This window comes from Panthera leo, chromosome E2, assembly GCF_018350215.1.
Source record: "Panthera leo isolate Ple1 chromosome E2, P.leo_Ple1_pat1.1, whole genome shotgun sequence".
Classification (NCBI taxonomy): domain Eukaryota; kingdom Metazoa; phylum Chordata; class Mammalia; order Carnivora; family Felidae; genus Panthera; species Panthera leo.
This window is the reverse complement of record NC_056693.1, coordinates 5685452-5707990: the sequence shown is the minus strand read 5'-3', so window position 1 is coordinate 5707990 and position 22539 is coordinate 5685452. Positions and strand designations below refer to the sequence as shown.

General features: G+C 43.1%; 1 protein-coding gene across 1 annotated transcript in view; it reads left to right on the top strand.

The window, feature by feature from the left end:
- LOC122209058 (zinc finger protein 665-like) overlaps positions 1 to 16890 on the top strand; it is a 49545-nt gene extending 32655 nt beyond the window's left edge. The window contains exon 4 of the mRNA XM_042920668.1: positions 15768 to 16890. Coding sequence (XP_042776602.1) covers positions 15768 to 16450 — 683 coding nt within the window. The 3' untranslated portion in view covers positions 16451 to 16890. The remainder of the gene's footprint in view (positions 1 to 15767) is intronic.
- Positions 16891 to 22539: the final 5649 nt, after the last annotated feature.

Here is a 22539-nt window from a genome sequence, read left to right as displayed (position 1 = left end):
AACAATAAAAAGGCTTTTTTTTTTTTTTTTTTTGGTCTTTCCCCCCGCCTTTGTTCTTTCTTTTTTCTTTTTTCCTTAAATTCCACGAGTGAATTTCTATGGTATTTGTTTTCTCTGACCGGCTTATTTCACTTAGTATAATATACATTAGCTCCATCTATTTCTTTGAAATGGCAAAATTTCATTCCATTTTACGGCTGAGTAATAGTCCATTGTGTATTTATGCCACATCTTCTTTACCCATTTCTCTATCAATGGACACTAATCTGCTTTCCATACTCTGGCTATTGTAAATAATACTGTTATAAACGCAGGAGTGCATGTATCCTTGTGAATTAGTGTTTTCCTCTTGGTTGGGTAAATACCCAGCAATGAAATTACTGTGTCATAAGGTAGTTACAGAATTAAATCTATGAGCAATCTTCATACTGTATTCCATAGTGACTGCACCAGTTTGCATTCCCAGCAACAGTGCAAGGGAGTTCCTTTGTCTCCACACCCAGCCAAGGGGCTTAGTGTTTCTTGTTGTGGAAATATATATATATATTTAAGTTCATTTATTTTGAGAGAGAGAAAGTGCAAGTGCGGAAGGGGCAGCGAGAGAGGGATAAAGAGATTGTTCTGAAAAGTTTTTGAGTTAAGCCATTGTCACTTTGATAAAATGTAAACTTTCAACACAAGCGGCCCACACAACTCTAAAACTCTAGGGGCGCCCCGGGGCTCGGTCGGTGGAGCCTCTGACTTCGGCTCAGGTCATGACCCCCCACTGTCAGGCTCCGTGCTGAGAGCTAAGAGCCTGGAGCCCGCTTCGGATTCTGCCTCTCTCTCTGTCCCTTCCCCCTCGCACTCTGTCAAAAATAAAAATAAACGTAAAAAAAAAATTTATTGGGGGGGAGGGAACAGTCTTGACCCAGAGAACACAAAGCATATTCAGAGAGTGGGAATTTCCAAAACAAGACACGCCCAGGGATCGGCACCCAGAGAAGACCAGCACGGCTCCCCCCCCCGCCCCCGCACATCCCGCCCAGAAGTCTTGGCCTTGCCCTCAAGCCCCAGTCCGAACGAACATCGCGTTTCAACGGGTGCCTAAACAGTCTGCTCAGGTCACCGCCCTGTCAAGGCCCTCCGGATACTCTCAGTCCAGCGGCCATATTTGTTTTCCTCCCATTACCGGAAGCGCCCCTCCAAAGCCCCGCCCCATCCTGCCTGCAGCGTTTGGGCCAAGGTGTGGCAGGTGCCTGCGTCCACTCCGTTGCCCGAAGAGCTTCACCTAGGCCCCGCCTCAACCCCGCCCTCAGCCGTTGCGCGTCGGGGCCTGGCCAATAGACACACCCGGCCCATTACCGGAAGCGTTCCCTCCAGGCATGTCCCATGCCGGATCTTCCACCTGCGCTCTTGCGCAGTTATTGAAAGACCCGGAAGCGGCTGGCCGAAGCGAAGGTCGTATCGACCTCAGTGGGTTTCGAACTTTCTGTTTTGTACGTGAGCGTCTCCAGTCCACAGTCGCACACGCCCAGCGTCTGGGGTCTCAAAACACGTTAACGTTCCCTGCCCCGCGCCTCCCACCGCGGTGAGTGGCGTCGCGGACACACCGAATCGTGCTGGCGGCGCTGCCCGCGCGGGGGTTCCGGATGGTTTCGGTTCGGATCTTTCGGAGTCGGTCCCCGCCTGTGGTGCTCGGGGCCCTCGGGCCTTCAGACGCCGCCTGCCGCCTTGTGTCCCTGGGCACCCGTGTCCCCCGCGCCGCGTGAGTCTCGGGAGATGGGCGTGCGGGGTGGATGGCAGCGCTCGGCGCCTGTGCCCGCAGCCTGGCAGGTCTGGGCCCATCGGGGCTCGGAGTCTGGCCCTGGGGTGGCGCAGACCCCGCCGCCTCCTGAGAAACCCCCGTGCAGCCCCGCGTGTGATGGGAGGACCGATGCCCGGGACGAGCACACTGTGGAGCGGGGGCTTTCAGGAGCGGGACCGAGGACGGGAGAGCGCGGGGTGTCAGAGCGCGGGTCACGTCCCGCACGCGAGGCTGAGGGGCCTCGTGGAAGCCGTGACTGCGGCAGGGAGGCCAGGGATGAGGAGACAGAGAGAGAGAATGAGGGAGGGAGGATCAGTGAGAGGGTCGACACAGAGGGACCGTGGGAGCGGACGCAGTAACTCGGGAGAATGGCAGGCGGAGAAGACAAAAGAGCGAAACGTGGAGAAAAGGGAGGCGCCCCAGGACAAGGGGAGCAAAATAGCGAGCACAAGCAGAAGTGGGGCCACAAGAGCGAGGCGCTTCGAACGCAGAGCGGGAAGGAGCAAAAGGTTGCGGGCGGGCGAGACAGAGACAGCAGGAGAGGGTAGGATGACAGCGGGGAGAGAAACAGCGGTGCGAGATCCGATGGGGGTGCCAGTGAGCCCGGCGGAGGGGGTGTAACCGGAAAGCGGGAATGGAACAGGGAGAGCAGAGGGGACACCCGTGGGGGCAGAGAGAGGCAGAAACGTATGGCGAGTGGAACAGTCAGAAAGACTGGGGAGAAAGAGTAGGACAAGGCGAAATAGGTGTGAAGAGTTCCCCGGAAAGTGTAGGTGTAGGGAAAGGAAGAGAGGAAAGGGGAGAAAGCAAGGGAGGAGATGGGGAAACACAGGAAAAACAGCGGAGAGAATCAGGAAAGAGGGAGACGTGAACAGATTGATAGAAATCAGTGCTACGGAGGGAGAAAAAAGGGGGAACCCAGGTCTGGATGAATGGTGGTTGATGGGATATGGGTGATTAAGTTGTGATCCAGTGACCTGTGTCTTCGTAAGGTTTTTAACTTGAAATTTGCCTGTTTGAATTGAACCGATGGGAAAGAGAATTACAGAACTCCTGTTTATACAGCTCCTGTATAAAATAATTTTGTAATTATCTTCACTATAAATTTAGAAAATTAAACATAGTATTACCATATAATCCGCCAGATTTACTTCTGTGTATATACCCAAAGAAATTGAAAGCAGGGACCCAAACAGGTATTTTGTACATCTATGTTCATAGCTGCGTTATTCACAGTAGTCAAAAGACCCAAAGAGCCCTTCTATGCAAAACACAAAACGCTTGTGTATATTCTGTCTCAGTCCTCATCCAACCCAGCTTTCCCATCTGCCATTTCTTTCTCCTTGTCAGAGGCAGTAATGTCCTCCAGTTTTCTAAATCTACTGGTTAATTCATTGTCTTCATCTGTCTTATCAACATGTTGAACAGTGGTGACTCCTTTACAGACTTTTTTTTAATGGCTTTCAGGACATCCCTCTGTTGACAAATCTTACCTGTCATCTGTGTGTCTGTTTCAGTTTTCTTCTTGCTGTTCACTTGCCCATTTCTTCTGCCCACTTTTCCTCTGCTCCCTGCTCTCTAATTGAAAGGGGGCCCCATAACATAGTCTTGGACATTTTCCTTCTCAGCCTACACCAAGTCACTTTCTGTGTCACTATATCTCATGGCTCTAAATACCTCGCGGGGTCCCAATGTCACAGTCTTATCTCAGACCTCCTCCCTGAACTCCAGATTGTGTTGTCCAGCTGTCTCCTTGACACGTCTGTTGGGACGTCTAACAGGCATTTCCACCTTATGATGTCCAAACATGAGCTCCTGAACTCCCCCAATTATGTTCCCTGCAGTCCTCCACTTCTCAGTCAAGAGTAGTGCCATCCGTCCTGGGGCTTAGGTGACCATCTTGGCATGTTTTCGAATTCCAGAGCATATTACATTAATTGTGTGTGTTTTTACTTAAGACAGAATAAAAAAAAGGGGTGGGGCAGACACCTGGGTAGCTCAGTTGGTTAACTCAGTTTTGGCTCAGGTCATGATCTCACGGTTCGTGCAATGCCAGTGCAGAGCCTACTTGGGAATTTTTCTCTTTCTCTCTCTTTCTCTCTCCCCCCCCCCCCCCACTTCCGCATGTGTGCATGCACGCTTTCTCCCTAAAAATAAACGCTAAAAAAAAGAAATAGATTAAAAGAAAATACATTAATATGGGTAAAACACTACATGGTTCCCAAAATTCACTTGGGATGGGGGAGAACAGTGTCTGAAGACAATGGCCAGCTGGCTATTCCTGATCTACTTCTGTGACCTAATACTCGGCTTGTCTCTTCCTCCCTCTTCCTCCCTCGCTTGGATAGAGGCACTCAAAGGTCTGCTCTTCCCGAGGCCAGGGTCAGCACTGCCTCAGGGCTTTCCCAAGGGTGGTCCCTCTGCCTAGAATTCTGTGACTCCTCAAATGCATGTGGTGAACTTCTTTCCCCAGGTCTTTGTCTTGATATCACTTTCTTGTGGGGCCACCTCTGACACTGCCCTGTCACATCCTAGCCTCGTCCCTACCCCGGCTCTGGCCTGTAATGCCTACTCCGCATGGGTGTCTCTGCTCCTTCCTCTTCCACTGTCTGGATACAGGGGACAGGGGCCCAGGAGAGAGCAGAGCCTCAGGTGGGAGGTGTGCTGGGCTGGTGCCCTCAGAGTGGTTCTTGACCCTGGCTTTGCATTGGATTGCTGAGGCATTTTGTAGTTACCTCTTATGCCCAGTCACCAGGAATTCCCCTTCTTGTGTTTGGGATGATGGGGAACAGACTCAGTGGTGTTGAAAATGCCCCAGGTGATTCTAATTTGTATCCAGCATTGGGCCCCAGGGCCTTAGCTCATCCATTAATGAGGAATGAACCAGCCCCGGATCTAGAGACAGGGAGAGAGGTGAGGCGGGCTGTCCTTGACATGGGGTGTTATTGGGGGAGCCTGTGACTCAAGGGGAGGGTTACTGCAGCCCAGATCCCCCCTGCTGCAGCTTGTGTGTGTGCCTCACCAGGAGGGGAGTGCGTTCTGCAGAAAGAGGTCTCTGTGTAGCAGTTTACTGTTCTGAACCCCTCTTTGGCAGTGGGCAGCAGAGGGCCGTCTCCCACATGGGGAGGTCTACCTGTCTGTGGTTGTGGCACAGAAAGGGGTAAGTTGACTCTAAGCGTTAAACAGCATATATTTGACACTCAGGTTTGACGTCTCGAGACCCCTCTTGCCTGGGACAGAAGCTCAGAGGAGGAAAGTCCAGGAGTCAAGAATGACTCTTTCTCAGGTAAAGTCATATCTGGGTTCCTTGTTCTGTCCTCTGTGTCCTGCACTACCACTGGGCCATGCTCATCTCACTCTGAAGCGTCCCCCTGACATGCTTGCTCACGCTCACCCCAGGACCTTATCTGAGCCCCTCTATCTCCACGCAGATTCCAGCTCATACTTCAACTGTATGTGTATTTAATGGAGATTGAGTCGCTTGTTACTATTTTTAAATATTTTTTTGCAAGAGGCTGCCTGGCTGACTCAGTAGGTAGATCAAGTGACTCTTGATCTGGAGGTTCAAGCCAGACTTTGGGAGTGTGATTACGTAGATTTTTTTTTTTCTTCGCAGTGTTGTTTTTGTAAGCAGGCTTAACATTACAATTTTATTTACCTGTAATGCAATTCATACGTGTTTATTGTACCAGAAATGCTGAAATGCACATGAGTAAAAATGATACAGAGAATGAAGATTTACCTATAAAAAGATGTTACTTAAAGACCGTTAATTTGAGTTTGTTTTTTTTCAGTGTGTGTGTTGTAGGTGCACACGTGTGTGAGCAGGAGCCTGTGGTGTGTATAAAACACCGTGTCATTTCAGAAATAAGTTTCATATTTATTTTAACTTTGAAGGTATGTCTGACATGTTTTCCATGGCCTTAAATTTTTTTCTACACCATCACCTAAATGAGGTAACAGCAGTATGAATACTGTGTGTGCACATGCGCCTGTTGCAGACAAATATATTTATCTTTATCCGGGTTTAAGTTTCAGCCATTAACTTGTTTCATATTTTCTCCGTTAGGAAGCTCTCTGTCAACAGACTTTTACCATGTGTCCATTACATTGTTGTGAGGCCCTGTGGGTTCCATGCTAAAGCCTGACCACTTGTTTAGGGACAGGCTCTGCCGTTTATTACCTGATTGACTGATGCAGGTTCCTTAGCGTGTGTGTGTGAGTTGGGTCCTGTGTAAGATGGGAACCACTACTAATTTAATTGGATGCTATGTTCTTCTACAAGTAGGGTGATATTTACCATATGAGAGGTGTTTGAAACTTTGAATAGATTCTGTTGTCATCAGCTTCTCATTTTTTCTAGTTTCACTTTTCACTGATGCTACTTTGGACTTGGTCATCCCTGAAGACACTACTCATGCTCTAAGTCATGGAGAAATTAAGTGTTATATGGTGTATACAACATACTGTCTAGAACTTGCATATAGTCTACCATTTGTTGACGTTTTTCCTTTTTGAATTTTATCTGGCACAATATTGTAAAATTCTCCGTAGTTTAGCTGATGGAAATTCTCTAATGGAAAGTGTAGCAAAGCAAAATCAGGGATTTATGACTTGCTCAAAATGATGTGTCTTATCCAATTACTCATTTATAATTAACTCTTATACCTCTCTCCTCCTCTCGTTTTTCTGAAAGAAGTACTCTCCTGATGGCCTCTTGGTGAAATGTGCTTTCATTTCAGGAACTGTTGACATTCAGGGATGTGGCCATAGATTTCTCTCAGGAGGAGTGGGAGTGCCTGGACCCCGCTCAGAGGGCCTTGTACAGGGACGTGATGCTGGAGAACTACAGGAACCTGGTCTCCCTGGGTGAGGATAGTTTCCCTGCAGAGGTTGGGAACTGCTCTAGGCTACCTTTGTGTTTCTTTTGGGAGGCGCATGAGAGTCCCTGCCCTGTTTGACTGAGAGTGAAGCCCTGTTGATCCAGAAATGAAAAGCTTCACACCGAGGTGTCTGGATTTGAAGTGCCCCCTTTCGTCCGATGACGTGCTCACTACATGCAGGTTAGTGGTGGCGCTAGAAGTTGAGGAGACATAAGACTTTATGTCAAAACTTTAAAACATCGGATTGCCTGGTTTTACTCCTGTACTCTTGATTCAGTAGTTCTGGGAAGAGAGCTGGATATCTGTATTTGTCAAACATTCAAGCATTTGGAAGATGTAGGTCGGTCACTGAACAAGTCTGTGAAACGCTATTCACAACCCGCCTGTGTTGAATGTCCTTGGTCTCAGCTGTCCAGGAACTGGGATTGGTTTATGGAAAAGCTGCAGGACATCATGTACCGGTTTCCCTGTCAGCAAGACCCTCTTTCTGAGCTGAATATCATCTCCACTGTGGAGGAAGGAAGAGCCTTGCACAGCCAGGAGTGGGGTGAAACTAGCGGCAAAAGCCAGGTGGGTGGGAAGGTATCAAAGATGTGAAGGCAAGTGAGGGTCAGATGGCAGAGAGGAATTGACTCCCTGAAATGTTGTTTGGGACATTCTCCCGGGTGGGAGAGGTGTTTGGAAAAGAAGAGTTGATCTCTTGTGGGCTCTCAAAGGAGGGTGTTATTCTCCTCCTTCACCCTCTTCTTGGTGTGTGCGTGTCTCCTGCCCTCCTCAGTGGTAGTGCAGCTCCTGGCAGCGACAAGGGCAAAGTCTTTGTCACGACCCAGGCATGCCCTTCTCTGCCCCCAGGAGTCCTTACTGGTTCGACCTTGGGGAGCACACGGAGGGCTGTTTGTAAGGGGCGTCTTCCTTCGTTGCGTCTCCTTCTCTAGTCAGTCACACAGATCTTAGGTGAGGCCCCCTTCGTCCTGACTGCGGGCCTTCTCCAGCTTGTATCCTGTTTCATGTGCTTGAGTGACCTGTCATGATGGCAACACTCTTTGCATCTAGGGCCAGAGGCAGGTGCATGGGCTGTCCCAAGCCCTCTGCCTGCTCCATGCCTCTGCCATTTCTTCATTTCCACTTTCACGCTCTAGGGGCATGTGTACTGGGAATGGTCGGGTGGGGGGACCGTTGTTTGATCCCCAGTCCTTCATGGGAACCATATTTCAGGCTTTAGGCCATCAGCCAGGAGTCTGTAGGTAGATCCCAGGTCCTGTTTCAACATCCCACAAAGTATAACCCCTTTCCTTAGTCTCTTATCTTCTTTGTCTCTGTCTTGCAGGTCTTCCTTAGTCTGGGAGTGTGGGAAAACCTTGGCTCTCCCTGATTTCATAGTCTCCTAAGTTTGTGTGGTTTTGCCTCTGAAACTTTCTGGGTTGTGAAATACACTTCCTTAGTGTCTGAGCTTTTATCCTCGTATTTTCTGTTGTGATAACCTACCCATTATGTACTGGACGACTTGTGTGGTGAACTCTTCCATACAAAGTTTTAGTGGTAAAAAGAACATTCTAGATGCAGAACACTTATATTTAGATGTCACAGCACCATTCTGCTAAGTGGAGTTGTGCCCCAAAGCACCTGAGTAGAGTGGTCAGCATGTTCCTGGATGCTGGCATCGAGTGTAGCATGAGAGCCTGGCTTAGGACTCCAGGACTTCTGGTTTTTGGAGTGTCACAAAAGTGCCTCTCAAGGGCACAGTGGTAATAGTGATCGAGTACACTAAGGGTCATCCCCCTTTGATTTGGCGTGAAGAAATACAGGAAAGTATTCTAGTGAGATCTTTGTCTGCCTTCAGAAACCCGTCTTTGAGATTGTTGACTAAACTAATGTTCATACAACAGTATTCATTCCATGTGTATGCCCTTGTTCCTCCTCAAGTTAGTGTTGTTAGTCTTATACCTGCAATTTGTGGGACTATTTAATCAGTGAATGAATGTTGTCTCATACATTTTACAAGATTTCCTTCCTGAGTGTTAAGGGTTATGGGTGAGCACACCTTTTCCCAAAACCTATATAACCTCTAAAATGGGGTGAGTAAAATCATAGTTACTGTTTCTGCATGAGTTTTGCTTGACATTATAACACATTATTAATAAATGCTTTTCTTGGGGCTCCTGGGTGGCCCACTTGGTTAAGCTTCTGACTCTTGGTTTCAACTCAGGTCATGATCTCACAGTTCCCTAGATCAAGCCCTGCATTGGGCTCTGCACTGACAGTATGGAGCCTGCTTAGAATTCTCTCTCACTCTCTTTATCTGCCCCTCCTCTCCTCAAGCTCTCTCTCTCTCTTTCAAAATAAATCAATAAACATTAAAATAATAAATACTTTTCTCTTTTGAATGAATTTGGATTTTAAAATTGGGAATATTGGATATCTTGAGAATATAGTTTTGTTATGAAATGACTGTTAATTCCAGAATTATAAAAATTTCGTCCATAAAGTTATATAAGATATCATCCTTTTCTATAGTATGTTTTAATTTGTCTAAAGATAACTTGTTGGGTTTTATATGAATTTGATATATTGTTTAATTTCGGTTCAAATGTTTTATTTTAGTCATCTCTGTGTATAGATCCACCGTGTAACTCTGAGTATACTGAACTAATAGTTAAATATCTAATTTTACTTTATAGCAACATGACCAATTTCTTTCATGTACTTCTTCATCACTGTTACTTATGGCATAGATCTCCACAAAATTTTTAAGGTTCTGGAAATTCCATTTTTCAGTTAACCCATGAGTACTATTTTGTTTCTCATCTTCTATTTAACCTGAACTCTAAGGTTCACGGTGTTCTTGTTGACCCACATACTGCTGTCCTGTTGTTCTGCCACCATTATTGTTTCCTGTATTGTTGGTACCTCTGCACAGCCAACCTCTTCCATTGATCTTCTGGAACTGGCAAATATTGTTTCTGCCCTTAACTGCTACTGGTAATACCACCTTCATTAGAAGTTATTCCTTGTTGTTTTGGTCATATGACCCTTAAGGTTATCTATAGTCTCCTGATAGTTTTGTGAAGTCAGGGTTTATTAATTTTGGGCAAGTGCACGTTATTTTTATTCATTCATGATAATTGTATGTTTTTTAATACATTTGGTGATAGCATCCCTCACCTCATGGATGTTTCATGGCGATAGATCCAGTGATAGAACTGCAGAGTATGAGAGGAAGCTAGCCTAGGAGACACTATTATTTTTACGTTATATAAATAGACTTAGTTTCAAATTTTTTAATCTATTGTGAAATTAATAACTTCAGTTCTTAGCTAGTTTAAAAAGAACTTCTAATTAAAGTAGAATTCACATAACATAAAGTTAGCCATTTTCAAGTGAGCAGTTTGCGTATTTACAGGTTGTTCAACTATCATCTTTGCCTAGTTGCACATTTCCATCACTCCAGTTTACCCATTAGGCAGTTTTTCCCCAATTTCCTCTGTCCCCAGTCCCTGAAACATCAGTCTGCATTCTGTCTCTGTTTAATCTGTTTGTAGTTTTTCTTTTTCTATTTTGTCTGGACTCTTCACAGCCCTTTGCAATTCTGTATGTATTTAAAATTTTTTTAATGTTTGTTTTTTTTTTGAGAGAGAGCAGGAGCAGGGGAGGGGTCAGGGGGAGGGGAGGGGGAAGAGGATCCAAAGCAGGCTCCACATTGACAGCAGCGAGTCCAACATGGGGCTCAAATTCACAAACAGCGAGATCATGACCTGAGCTGAAGTCGGACGCTTAACCGACTGAGCCGCCCAAGCGCCCCATGTTTTCCACTTATTTAAAAATGGTTTTTGGAGTTTTGACATGTCTGTGTAGGATCTCCAGATCACTTTGGTCAATATTACCTTTTTTTTTTTTTTTTTTTTTTAAAGTAGGCTTCATGCCTGGCGTGGAGACCAATACAGGCTTGAACCCACGACCCTGAGATCAAGACCTGAGCTGAGAACAAGGTCATTTAACTGACTGAGCTACCCAGGGCCCTCATATTGCCATCTTGAAAAATATGAAATCTTCCAATCCATAATTATGTATTGTCTTTCTCTTTATTGATGTGTTTAATTTCTCTGAGCAGCATTTTACAGTTTTCAGCCTATAGGTCTTTCACCTCCTTGGTTAAAATTTATTTCACAGTATTTTATTCTTTGGATGGTACTTTATACTTGATACCATGTTTAAAATTTCCTTTTCAGATTGTTCATTATAGTGTGTAAAACACAAGTGAATTTTGGTACCGTATCCTGCAACTTTCCTGACATCTTTTTAAACATTAGCAGGTTGTATGTGTGTTGGGGGGGTATGTCAGTGTGGAGCCCACTTTGGATCCTCTTTCTCCCTCTCTCTTTCTGCCCCTCCTCTGGTCCTGCTCTGTCTCTCAAAAGTAAACAAATGTAAAAAAAAATTTTTTTAAAGAAAGTGCAAAACATGACTCAAAACATACAGAACTGCAAAGGGCTGTGAAGAGTCCAGACAAAATAGAAAAAGAAAATCTATAGAACAGACATATTTTTATATATTTACATATATGTATATTATATATATTTATTTATCTGTGTCATTTTCACACAGAGATAATTTTCCTTTTTCTCTTCCATTATCTATGCTTGTTTTCCTTTTTTCTTATTTTATTGCTCTGGTTAGAACTTGCAGAATAGTGTTAGATACCAGCAGTGAAAGTGGATATTCATGTCTTATTTCTTATCTCAGGGGGAAGTTTTTTACTGTTTCTTAGAGGATATTAGCTGTAGTTTTTCATAAATAATCTTTAAAGGTTGAGGAAAGTCACTTCTGAGTATGCTGAGTGTTTTGTCATTTAAGAGTTCTAGAATTTTTCAGATATTTTGCATACAATGAGATCATTAGGTTTTGTTTTTCTTTTTGTCTTCCTAATATTAATGTGGATTGTAACGTTGATAGATGTTTATATGTTGAACTTTCTACCACTGAATTCTTGGAATAAGTCCCTTTTACTTATGTTGTGTGATTTTAATATGCTTTCTATTTAGTTGGCTGGCATTTTGCTGAAGACTTTTACATCTTTATTAATAAGGGTATTGTTCTGTAGTTTTCTTGTGATGTCTTTGTCTGGTTTGGAATCAGAATAATGTTTGCCTCAGAATAAACTAAGAAGTGCCATTGTTTATTCCTTGTAGTGTTATTTTAGTTATAAGGAACTTCCTCACCTTTTGTTTCTCTAGTAAGCCTTAATTTCTCCCTTATTTTCAAAGGACAGGGTTTCTGGAGATTGAATTGATTGCCAGGTTTTTGTTTTTGTTTTGTCAACACTTTAAATATGTTATCCCATGGTCTTTTGCTTCATGGTTTGGCTGAACATTCAGCTCTGAAAGTTATTGTGTGTGCTTTGTACATGACGCTTCTCACTTCTTGCTTTCAAGATTCTCTTTTTACCTTTGTCTTTCCACATAGTGATCATGACTTGTTGCAGTGTACGTCTCTGAATTTTTCTTAATTGTGTGTTCATTGAGTACTTAGATTTGTAGATTCATGTCTTTTAACAGTTACAGAATTGTCTATCATATTTTCTCCATATTCCTTTGCCTCCTTCCCTTTCTTTGTGGGACTCTCATTGTTCATATATTGTTCCCCATGATGTTGTCTGCTAGGACTATTAGACTCTGTTCATTTGTATTCATTCTTTGTGCTGCTCAGACAAGGTGATTTCAAATGACTTCCCTACTAGTTTGCTGAATCTTATTTCTACCTCATGAAATCTGTTACTGAACTTCTCTGTGAAGTTTTTCATTTTGTGTATTTTACATTTTGAGTATTTTACATTTAAACTTGAGAAAGTGTTTTGTTTCATCTTCCACATTCTATCTCTTTATTGATATTCTCTGTTTATTTAAACACAATTTTTCTGATTTCTTTTTAATTCTTTGCCCATCATTTCCTTTAGCTTAAATAGTTGATTTAAAGTGTTTGTTTAATAATTCCAAAGTTTGGGCTTTGTTAGGGTCAAGCTTTGTTATTATTTATTTTTCTGTATGGGTCGCACTACATTGTTGTGTTGCCTCCTTTGTACCTTCTTATTAAAAAATGGGACATTATTAGGGCACCTGGGTTGCTCAGTTGGTTGAGTGACCGACTTTGGCTCATGTCATGATCTCATGGTTTGTGAGTTTGAGCCCTGTGTTGGGCTCTGTGCTGACAGCTCAGAGTCTGGAGCCTGCTTCTGATTCTGTGTCTCCCTCTCTCTCTCTCCCCCTCTCATGCTCTGTCTCTCTCTGTCTCAGAAACAAACATTAAAAACAATTTAAAAAAACGGGACATTATGAATATGAATATGCTGATACTTTGGAAATCATAATATTCTCCCTTCCTAGGGTTTTTTATGTCTCTTGTGATTACTGTTGTGTGTTTGTTTCTCTCAACAAATTTTGTGTGGCATATTTTCTTTGCTACAGGTAGCCACTGAAGTCTTTGTTTCGCTTATTGGTCAGCTAGTGATTCAACAGATTTCCTGGAACAGCTGGAACCAAACACAAAACAAACCAACTTTCCATACTTTGTAGATGAGTGTGTGTGTGTTGGGGAGTGCATGAAACACACAGTATAGAAGTTTACAGTGGTGCCTTCCCTTCACTTCTGCTTGCTCAGGATCTGATGGTCAGCAGGAGGTAAAAGCTTGGGGGTTTCTCAGGTCTTCTCATGAGCCTGGTCCTGGACATACCTGTATCCTTCTAGAGTCCCTGGAGCATGTAGGGGGACTTCAGAGCCTTATTCCCCACTGCACCTCACTCCCCAAGGTTTTTCTTAGGGTTTTGGTTTGTCCAGTATTTGCCCCAATTGTTATCCCTTTCCCTAGATGGCAGTGGCTACTACATTTACCTTTAAATATTTGTGACAAATGGCCCCTAGTTATCACTTCCACCTAGATAGAGATGTGAGGTAGGCCAAAGAAGGGTAGACACTTTAAGCCAGTCCCTCAGGGAGCCAGCAGACAGATTGAAACAAACAAATGACTAGTCACAATTCTTTAAAGGCTCCCATCTTCAAGGCCACTTCCTAGCTGGGGTGCAGAGCACAGAGTCACAGCAAGTTAAAACAAATACCTTTTTCTTGATTAAGAGTGTATCTGGTGCCTAGAATCCTGTGACTAATTTCTAGAGGTCTTATAAATTTCATTCTGACAATTTTTGCTAGTTTATCTCCTGCTTTGTAAAAAGAGGTACACTTGGAGTTCCCTTCTTGCCATTTTGATGTCACAGTTCCTCATTGTTAATTTCTGTAATATGACTTATTTATCAGAACTTCTATTTCAAAATATTCATGTTTTCCATTTATGATATTATGTGCTTCTGAAATACAACCTCTTTTTTTCTTATGGGTGAGTTCTTTAGAATTCTGAAGTCCATATATTTTTAATAAATGAACATACTTATTAATTAGTGCTGGATTTGCCTTGGGTTACTAAAATCTTTATTATTTTTTATTTTGATTAACACTTAATTTTTATGTATATTACAGTATATAACCTCAGTGCACTGATTATTAACATTGCAGAATGCCTGTTTGCATGGATATATTTTTGAAGAAGTATTTCAGGAGAATATTTTACTATCTTCAAAATGTGGTCTTAATATTGTGTACAAAATAAGTATTCAGTTAGCTTTAATATTTATATTTTTTACAAATATGATTCACCTTTATCCCTCTTGTGAGGTTCTGTAAACTTTGGGGTGCCTGGGGAAAATTCTATTATTTCTTTTTTTTTTTTTTTTTTTTTTTTTTTTTCAACATTTTTTATTTTTTTTATTTTTGGGACAGAGAGAGACAGAGCATGAACGGGGGAGGGGCAGAGAGAGAGGGAGACACAGAATCGGAAACAGGCTCCAGGCTCCGAGCCATCAGCCCAGAGCCTGACGCGGGGCTCGAACTCACGGACCGCGAGATCGTGACCTGGCTGAAGTCGGACGCTTAACCGACTGCGCCACCCAGGCGCCCCAAAAATTCTATTATTTCAAGGTAGTTGGAACTTTTTTTTTTTTTTAATGTTTATTTTTGAGAGAGACACAGTACAAGCGGGGGAGGGGCAGAGAGAGAGGGAGACACAGAATCCCCAGCAGGCTCCAGGCTCCATGCTGTCAGGAAAGAACCTGACACAGGGCTCAAGCTCACGAACCATGAGATCGTGACCTGAGCTGAAGTTGGCCACCTTACTGACTGAGTCACCGAGGCGCCCCAGGGCAGTTGGAACTTTTGACCACAGAGCTTTTGAACATAGATTTCCCTGAAAATAATTTAAACCATATGTCATCCTTTCTTTACTGAAGAATTTTATGTCTTTTCTGTGTTTATACATTTGCACGCCATGGTTGAGAAACTTGATAACCCTTGTCAGTTATGAGTTTTACTTTTGGTGTAATACGTTTCAATGTAAATACCCATCTTCAACTCTGGTTAATAAGACGCCTACGATTATTTATATCTTACAGATAAGGCTACTAGATGTGTGGGCAAAGAATTACCACCAAAAGACTACATTAATAATGGAGAATTACTGCAAACGTTGACTTTTGAAAGAGACCTAAGTCATGACTTTGATGACTTTGATTTGAAGAAAGACCAGCAAGATGTGAACAAACTTGAGACTCCGTGGATTTATGAAGAAAAATATTATGAAGGAATAACTACATCCCATTATAAAAATCTCACCTGTAGAGAAGACCAACAACATCCTAAATTCTGGAATAATTTCCCTGTAAAGCACAGTGTTTCCATAAGAAGAAGTACATCTCCATATTATAAACATGATATGACAAACAAGGAACTAAACTACATGGTAGGCCATTCAGGAAACAAGTATATGAACTGCTTGGGCAATAAGCTTGGAGTAAGCTTTCATTCACATCTGGCTGAACTGCAGAGATTTCAAACCCAAGAGGAAATTTTTCAAAGTAATCAAATTGAGAAGTCTACCAAAACGTCCTCAGTTTCACCACCTCAAAGAATTGCTTCTAGTGTCACAACCAACATTGTTAATAAATATGGGAAGGTTCTTATGCATCCTTCATTACTGACACAATATGAGAAGACCCCCAGTAGAGAAAAACCTTACAAATGCAATGAGTGTGGGAAGGCTTTTAGCCATTGTTCGACCTTAGCTAATCATCAAAGAATTCATTCTGAGCAAAGACCTTACAAATGTAACGAGTGTGGCAAAGCCTTTAACAGGTTCTCGAACCTCACAAGGCATCAGAGAATTCATACTGGAGAGAAACCATATAAATGTAATGTATGTGGTAAGCATTTTATGATACGTTCCCACCTTTGGGGCCATGAACGAATTCATACTGGAGAGAAGCCTTACAAATGCAATGTGTGTGGCAAAGCCTTTTCTGAGTGTTCAAATCTTGCTCAACATAAGAGAATCCATTCTGGAGAAAAACCTTACAAATGTAATCAGTGTGGTAAGGATTTTACCACCCGTTCACACCTTTGGAATCATGAGAGAATTCATACTGGAGAGAAACCTTACAAATGTAATGAGTGTGGAAAGGCCTTCACTGGGAGTTCAAACCTTACACAGCATAAGAGAATTCATGCTGGAGAGAAACCGTACAAATGTAATGTATGTGGCAAGGCCTTTAGTCAGAATTCAAGTCTTACAGTTCACCAAAGAATTCATACTGGAGAGAAACCTTACAAATGTCATGAATGTGGCAAATCCTTTAAGCAGTATTCAAGCCTCAGTAGACATCAGAATATACATACAGAGAAGGTATAGAAGGTGTGTTAAGACTTTTATTAAATGTTCTCACCTTTGGAGTCATAGGGGAATGAATACTGTGAAGAAACTTTACAAAAGAATGTAGCACGACCCTCATGCCATGACTTGATCTCAGGATTCACCAAAGATTTCATGTTGGAAAAAACCCTACAAATATAATTAGGTGGTACGTTGCTTAAGCAGGTTCCACAATGTACTGTGCATTAGAGAATTCCTAATAATGAGAACTTAGTCTAGTTCTTGAAGGTTAATCAAATCAAATGTTACACTCTGCAGGTAAATTAAAAGTCAAAATGCTTTAAAATTCATGAGATGATGGGTGTCAAAGGAGCAGGGACATCTGTGGAAACCCCTTAAGTTTATACAATCTTTTTATTCTTTTGGATTTCTTTTTTTTTGTTTTTAAAAATATTTATTATTTATTTTTGAGAGCTACAGAATGGGGTTGGGGGCAGAGAGAGAGGGAGACACAGAATCTGAGGTAGATTCTAGGCTCTAAGCTGTCAGCACAGAGCCCGATGTGAGGCTCAAACTCACGAACTGTGAGATCGTGACCTCAGCAGGATACTCAACTGACTGAGCCACCCAGGCGCCCCTGTTCCTTTAGATTTCTTAATGAGGTTACTTTATTACTGACTTTGAACCTGTGGTTGAAAATATATTATTGACATTATGTCTTCATCACAGACGTTTCACATATTGCCCTAACAGTGCCCGTGATGGAACCTTTTGTTTTGGTCCTAATGTAAATGGGTTTTGTTTTTAATTTTCAATTCACTTGTTCATTTCTGGTATCTCCGAAGGCAGTTAACTTTTGTACCTTAACCTTGTAGCCTGCAGCCTTGGTGTAAATGGTATTTTATCTACCATACTTTGGGACATTGTATGAAATAGTTCAATGCTTTGGTGACAGGTGCCACTCTGTTTTCTTCCCAGTATAAAAGAACTCTCTGTTATCATACTATTATCAAGTGAATCTTGCAGTCATTAAGTCCAGCTTGGTCATGAGGCAGGTTCCTATGGTACTCTGTTGCAATCAGAGTATCTATAGTTTATTAAGATCTCAGAAGCTTTATGCCTAATTTTTATTAGCATATAAAATAAATCTTTGCACAGAATGGAAATGGAAACTGGTCATAGCCAGTATTATAAATAATATACCAGTAATCTAAAATATGAGAACAAGTTATGAAAACACCTAAATGTAAATCTAGATTACTGGAAGAACATTGCCATCCAGCTTTTTCAGTGTATCATGATGGCTAAATCCTGTGATTTGTTACCACCCCCCATAAGTTCAAGTCTTCAGTCTGCTGCTAAACAAGGCATGAAGTTAGTGAAATCACTCAACCCTGTGTGCCTTAATTCTTAAGGATGTGTTTGTGAGAGGAACAGACACAACAGCCATATCAAAGATGCAGGGAACTTCAGTGCCATTCAGAGATACATACTTTAAAGTTCCTGACCAATTTATTATTATTGTACTAGTCTAAATTTTTAATATGACTTTATTATTATTATTATTATTTTTATCTGGAGGAAAAGCTCCTACAGTTAGCAGCACTTCTCACTTTCAGGAAACTTCCCCTAGCTCTCTCTGAGCTAGAGATGGGTCCACACATCCAGACTCTCCCTTTCTCACAATGGGACTCTGAGAGCACATGTACAGCCACCACCACCCCCAGTCGTCCCCCTCCCCCCGCCCCGCCCCGGCTGGTGTGCACCTCAGTGGCTACTTGGATCCTGGAGAACTTGCGGGTAGCCACAGAAGCCTCCTCGGAATTGGGGACTTGGCTGACCAGGATAGCCAGTGTGGATTGGGTCCCAGGGAGAATGCGGGGCTGGTGCACCTGCCCCCCATCCAACATCCCTGCAGGCCCTGAGGACTGAAGCTTGGAACATTAGGAAAGCTGGCCTGTTTCCTGAGCAATTTAGCTGGACTTTTCAGAAAAAGGCAGAGCGGGGAGGGTTCCCAGAGGGAGTCAGTCTCCTGTGAGGGAGGGAATGCTACTGGGATGGAAAACAGCAGCTAAGGGCCACCACATGAGCGCATCTGGTCAGAGAACTGCCTCCCCAGCTCCATGCAGCTGCAGATGCACCGGGGCCCAGAGCTCATTCGAAGTGTGGCTGGACAGCACTGGGACTTGACTTTCTCTTCGGTTAGGAAAACCGTGCGGCACGAAGAGGACTAACGGAAGACCCAGTAAGAACGTGGAGCATGACTGGGGCTGATTTCTGTCCGCTTAGTGAATCTTCCCCTTTGGTCACCATTAAACAACCTCCGTTTAATGTCAGCTTGGAAGTAGGTCCTTGGTTCTGTGACGGTGTAGAGACTTCCACTTTATGGAAAACCGCCAAGAACCAGATTCACCCAGCTTGCTCGCACAGCTCAAACACGGAAGTGTAGGGCTGATTCCCCCCAACACGATGGCCACCCCCGCATTCCCTGCAAGCAAGATTATTTACTTACATACATGCTCAGGTGCCTTCCTCCAGCCCTTCTTTAGCCTCCAACTCTCGCTAATTTTTAGTGAAAACCAAAAGATTTTGAGCCCCTTACCTGCAGCGACGGAAGCACTATTTCCATCGGGTCCTGCTCGCTTGGCTCATGCGTTCCCCACATCTCAGCCCCGTCTGGTTGGGGAAGCCAGGGTGTGGGCCAGACCTTGGGAAGCCCAAAGGGAGCGACAAGCCGAAGCCTTCGCACCGTAAGGACTGTCACTGCCCCTTTGCAGTCCCTTGATTGTCCCGCACGCCCTCCTTTCAGTCTCCTGCTCCCAAGGTGGTTCCGCGGGACCAGCAGCGGGGTTGGCCTTGCGCGCACCGAGGGCTTGGGGAGTACACGGGGTGGCCGAGCGGCCCACGCCACCCCAGGAGTCCAGCTCTTCCGGGTCAGGAGCGGAGCGCTGGGGCAACCACTGCTCCGCGCGGAGAGGCCTTCCAGCCTTCGGGGGATGAACTCGAGCTGGCACTCGGGGTGTCTGTGGGCAACTTCCCCGGGCCAGAAACGGAGGAGGAAGCTGAGGGACCAGGAGGTAGAGCCCGGAGCGCATGGCGGCCGAGTCAGGCGGGTCCCAAAGCCCAAGCAGTAGCTTCTCAGCCGCGCTGCAGTCAAGGGTGCTGCCCGCGGACTCAGCTGACTTCCAGACGTGCCCCCGGAAAGAAGGGTCCCCCGCAGCCAGTGACTTGTAAATTTTACAAGCAGCAAAATTCCCCATAAACAAAATGGATCTATGACTTTGACTTATAATGGGCTTCTTCCCAACTGTGGAGTGTTTAGTGAAAGTGCCACTAGTCACTTACTTGCTTGTGAACATGGGAGTCCGTGCTGAAATCTTCCATGCCAACATGGCTGGTTGTCAATATTACGATCACCAAGTCTATCCTTAGCACTGTTATGTTTTTTAAAATGCAAGAAAAAAAAACACATGGAATGATTTGATAATAGGATTGGATTCTCGTTCAGTTACACCTGAGTGACTTGCTGACATTTAAAACTGAGGATGCACATTGTAAATGTAATCAGGTAAATACATGTAGCAAGATGGTTTCTTAGTTTCACAAACTGAAGGAAGCTTTGCTGGTGTCAAAACTAACATTGGCATAAATGTGGGAAGTTTTGATCTATCCCCCCCTTTCTAAAGCTACATGGGTTAGTTTTGTGCAAGCAAGGGAGGGGCAGAGAGAAAGAGGGAGATACAGAATCTGAAGCAGGCTCCAGGCTCTGAGCTGTCAGCACAGAGCCGGATGCAGGGCTTCAGCTCATGAACCACCAGATCATGACCTGAGCCAAAGTCAGATGCTTTAACCCACTGAGCCACCCAGGTGCCTCATGTTAAATAGATCCATCCTTTGTTGATAATTAAATATCACAGTTGTACATATTAGAAAAGAACTTGGCAATCGCTTCTCGGCCTTTTGGCTAAGATCAAGTGTGTAGAAAACAAGTTGGCAAATGTAATGAATTTGGAAGGTCTTTAGACAGGATGAATCTTCGCTAATCAGAAATTCATACTGGGAGATCTTAAAATTATACTCAGTGGGCCACTGTATTTAACCAAGGGGTCAAACATTACTAAAACCAGCAAATACCTCAGAGAAATCTTAAAACATTTTCATCCAAAATTCAATCCTGTGGGATCATCACAATATTAATTTTTTTTTAACATTTATTTATTTTTGAGAGACAGAGACAGAGCATAAGCGGGGGAGGGGCAGAGAGAGAGGGAGACAGAATCCAAAGCAGGCTCCAGGCTCCGAACTGTCAGCACAGAGCCCAACGCGGGGCTTGAACTCATGAACCATGAGATAGATCATGATCTGAGCCAAAGTTGGACACTCAACCGACTGAGCCACCCAGGTGTCCCCAGGGTATTAATTTCTGAGTGAAAACTTAAGAATTTTATGAGTAATGATACTTTAACCATAGTAAATGTTAAGTAATTCAAATGAAATGAACATCAAAAGGCTATGACTAATGCTTAAAGCTTATGAAACACTATGTAATATATAGAACAGTGAAACCTTGTAAATTTAATATATGTTTAAAATACATATCCAAAACACCTTTATCTCATTAACATTTCTTACAGGGGAATTCATCTTTAACATGAATGTATTTTAGAGAAACCTGTATTTCATGGTGTATAGTAACTAATGGATATTCTCTTAAAGGTTATTGAAAGTATAAATAAAACCATTGGAATATTGATAACTAGCTTCACTTTCTTTAGGGTTCATATAATGAGAATACACATGCCTATCAAATGCCCCTGGAAATATTGCAAAAGTATTTAAATGAAAACTAACTCAATAGTCTTCTAAAGAATGTATATGTTAGAGAGTTTTATAATCCACACCTCACAGAGCATTCAGAAATAGAAAACAGAAGTGCCAAAATTTAAAATAATTTTTGTATAAAAACACGTTACTTTGGCTAAAAGTAAAGTGGATTTGAAATTATATTTGGAAATTATTGAGCAATGAATTATAATGTCACAAAAGTTCAGCTCAAAGTTATTTGAATTTATCAGTCATGTTAGGTGTGGAATGCAATGAGAAATATAAAGAACTCAGGGCGCCTGGGTGGCTTAGTAGGTTAAGTGTCTGACTTTTGATTTCAGCTCAGGTCATGATCTCAAAGTTCGTGGGTTAGAGCCCCACATTGGGCTCCAAGCTGACAGTGTGGAGCCTGGTTGGGATTCCCTCTCTCCTTCCCACGTGCTCTCCCTCTCAAAATGAATATATAAATAAAAATACAGAGAACTCAACTTAGATCTATGTTTTAAAGGGCTTTTTTATGGTTTTTAAATTTTTATTTTATTTTTTTAAAATTTATTTATTGTTTAATTTACATCCAAGTTAGCATATGGTGCAACAATAATTTCAGGAGTAGATTCCTTAATGCCCCTAACGCATTTAGCCCATCCCCCCTTCCACAACCCCTCCAGGAACCCTCTGTTCTCTATATTTAAGACTTTTATGTTTTGTCTCCTTTCCTGTTTTTATATTATTTTTGCTTTTCTTTCCCTTATGTTCATCTGTTTTGTATCTTAACTTCCTCAGGAGTGAAATCATATGATATTTGTCTTTCTCTAATTTCTCTTAGCATAATACTCTCCAGTTCCATCCACGTAGCTGTAAATGGCAAGATTTCATTCTTTTTGATTGCAGAGTAATACTCCATTGTGTGTGTGTGTGTGTGTGTGTGTGTGTGTGTGTGTGTGTGCGTGTGTATACAACACATTAAAAAAAATTTTTTTTTTCAATGTTTATTTATTTTTGGGAGGCAGAGAGAAACAGAGCATGAGCAGGGGAGGTACAGAGAGAGAGGGAGACACAGAATCCGAAGCAAGCTCCAGGCTCTGAGCCGTCAACACAGAGCCTGACGGGGGGCTTGAACTCATGAACGGTGAGGTAATGACCTGAGCCCAAGTCAGACGCTTAATCGACTGAGCCACCCAGGTGCCCCAACAACACATCTTTTTTATCCATTCATCCATCGATGGACATTTGGGCTCTTTCCATACTTTGGCTATTGTCAACAGTGCTGATTTTATATATATATATGATTATATATATATATA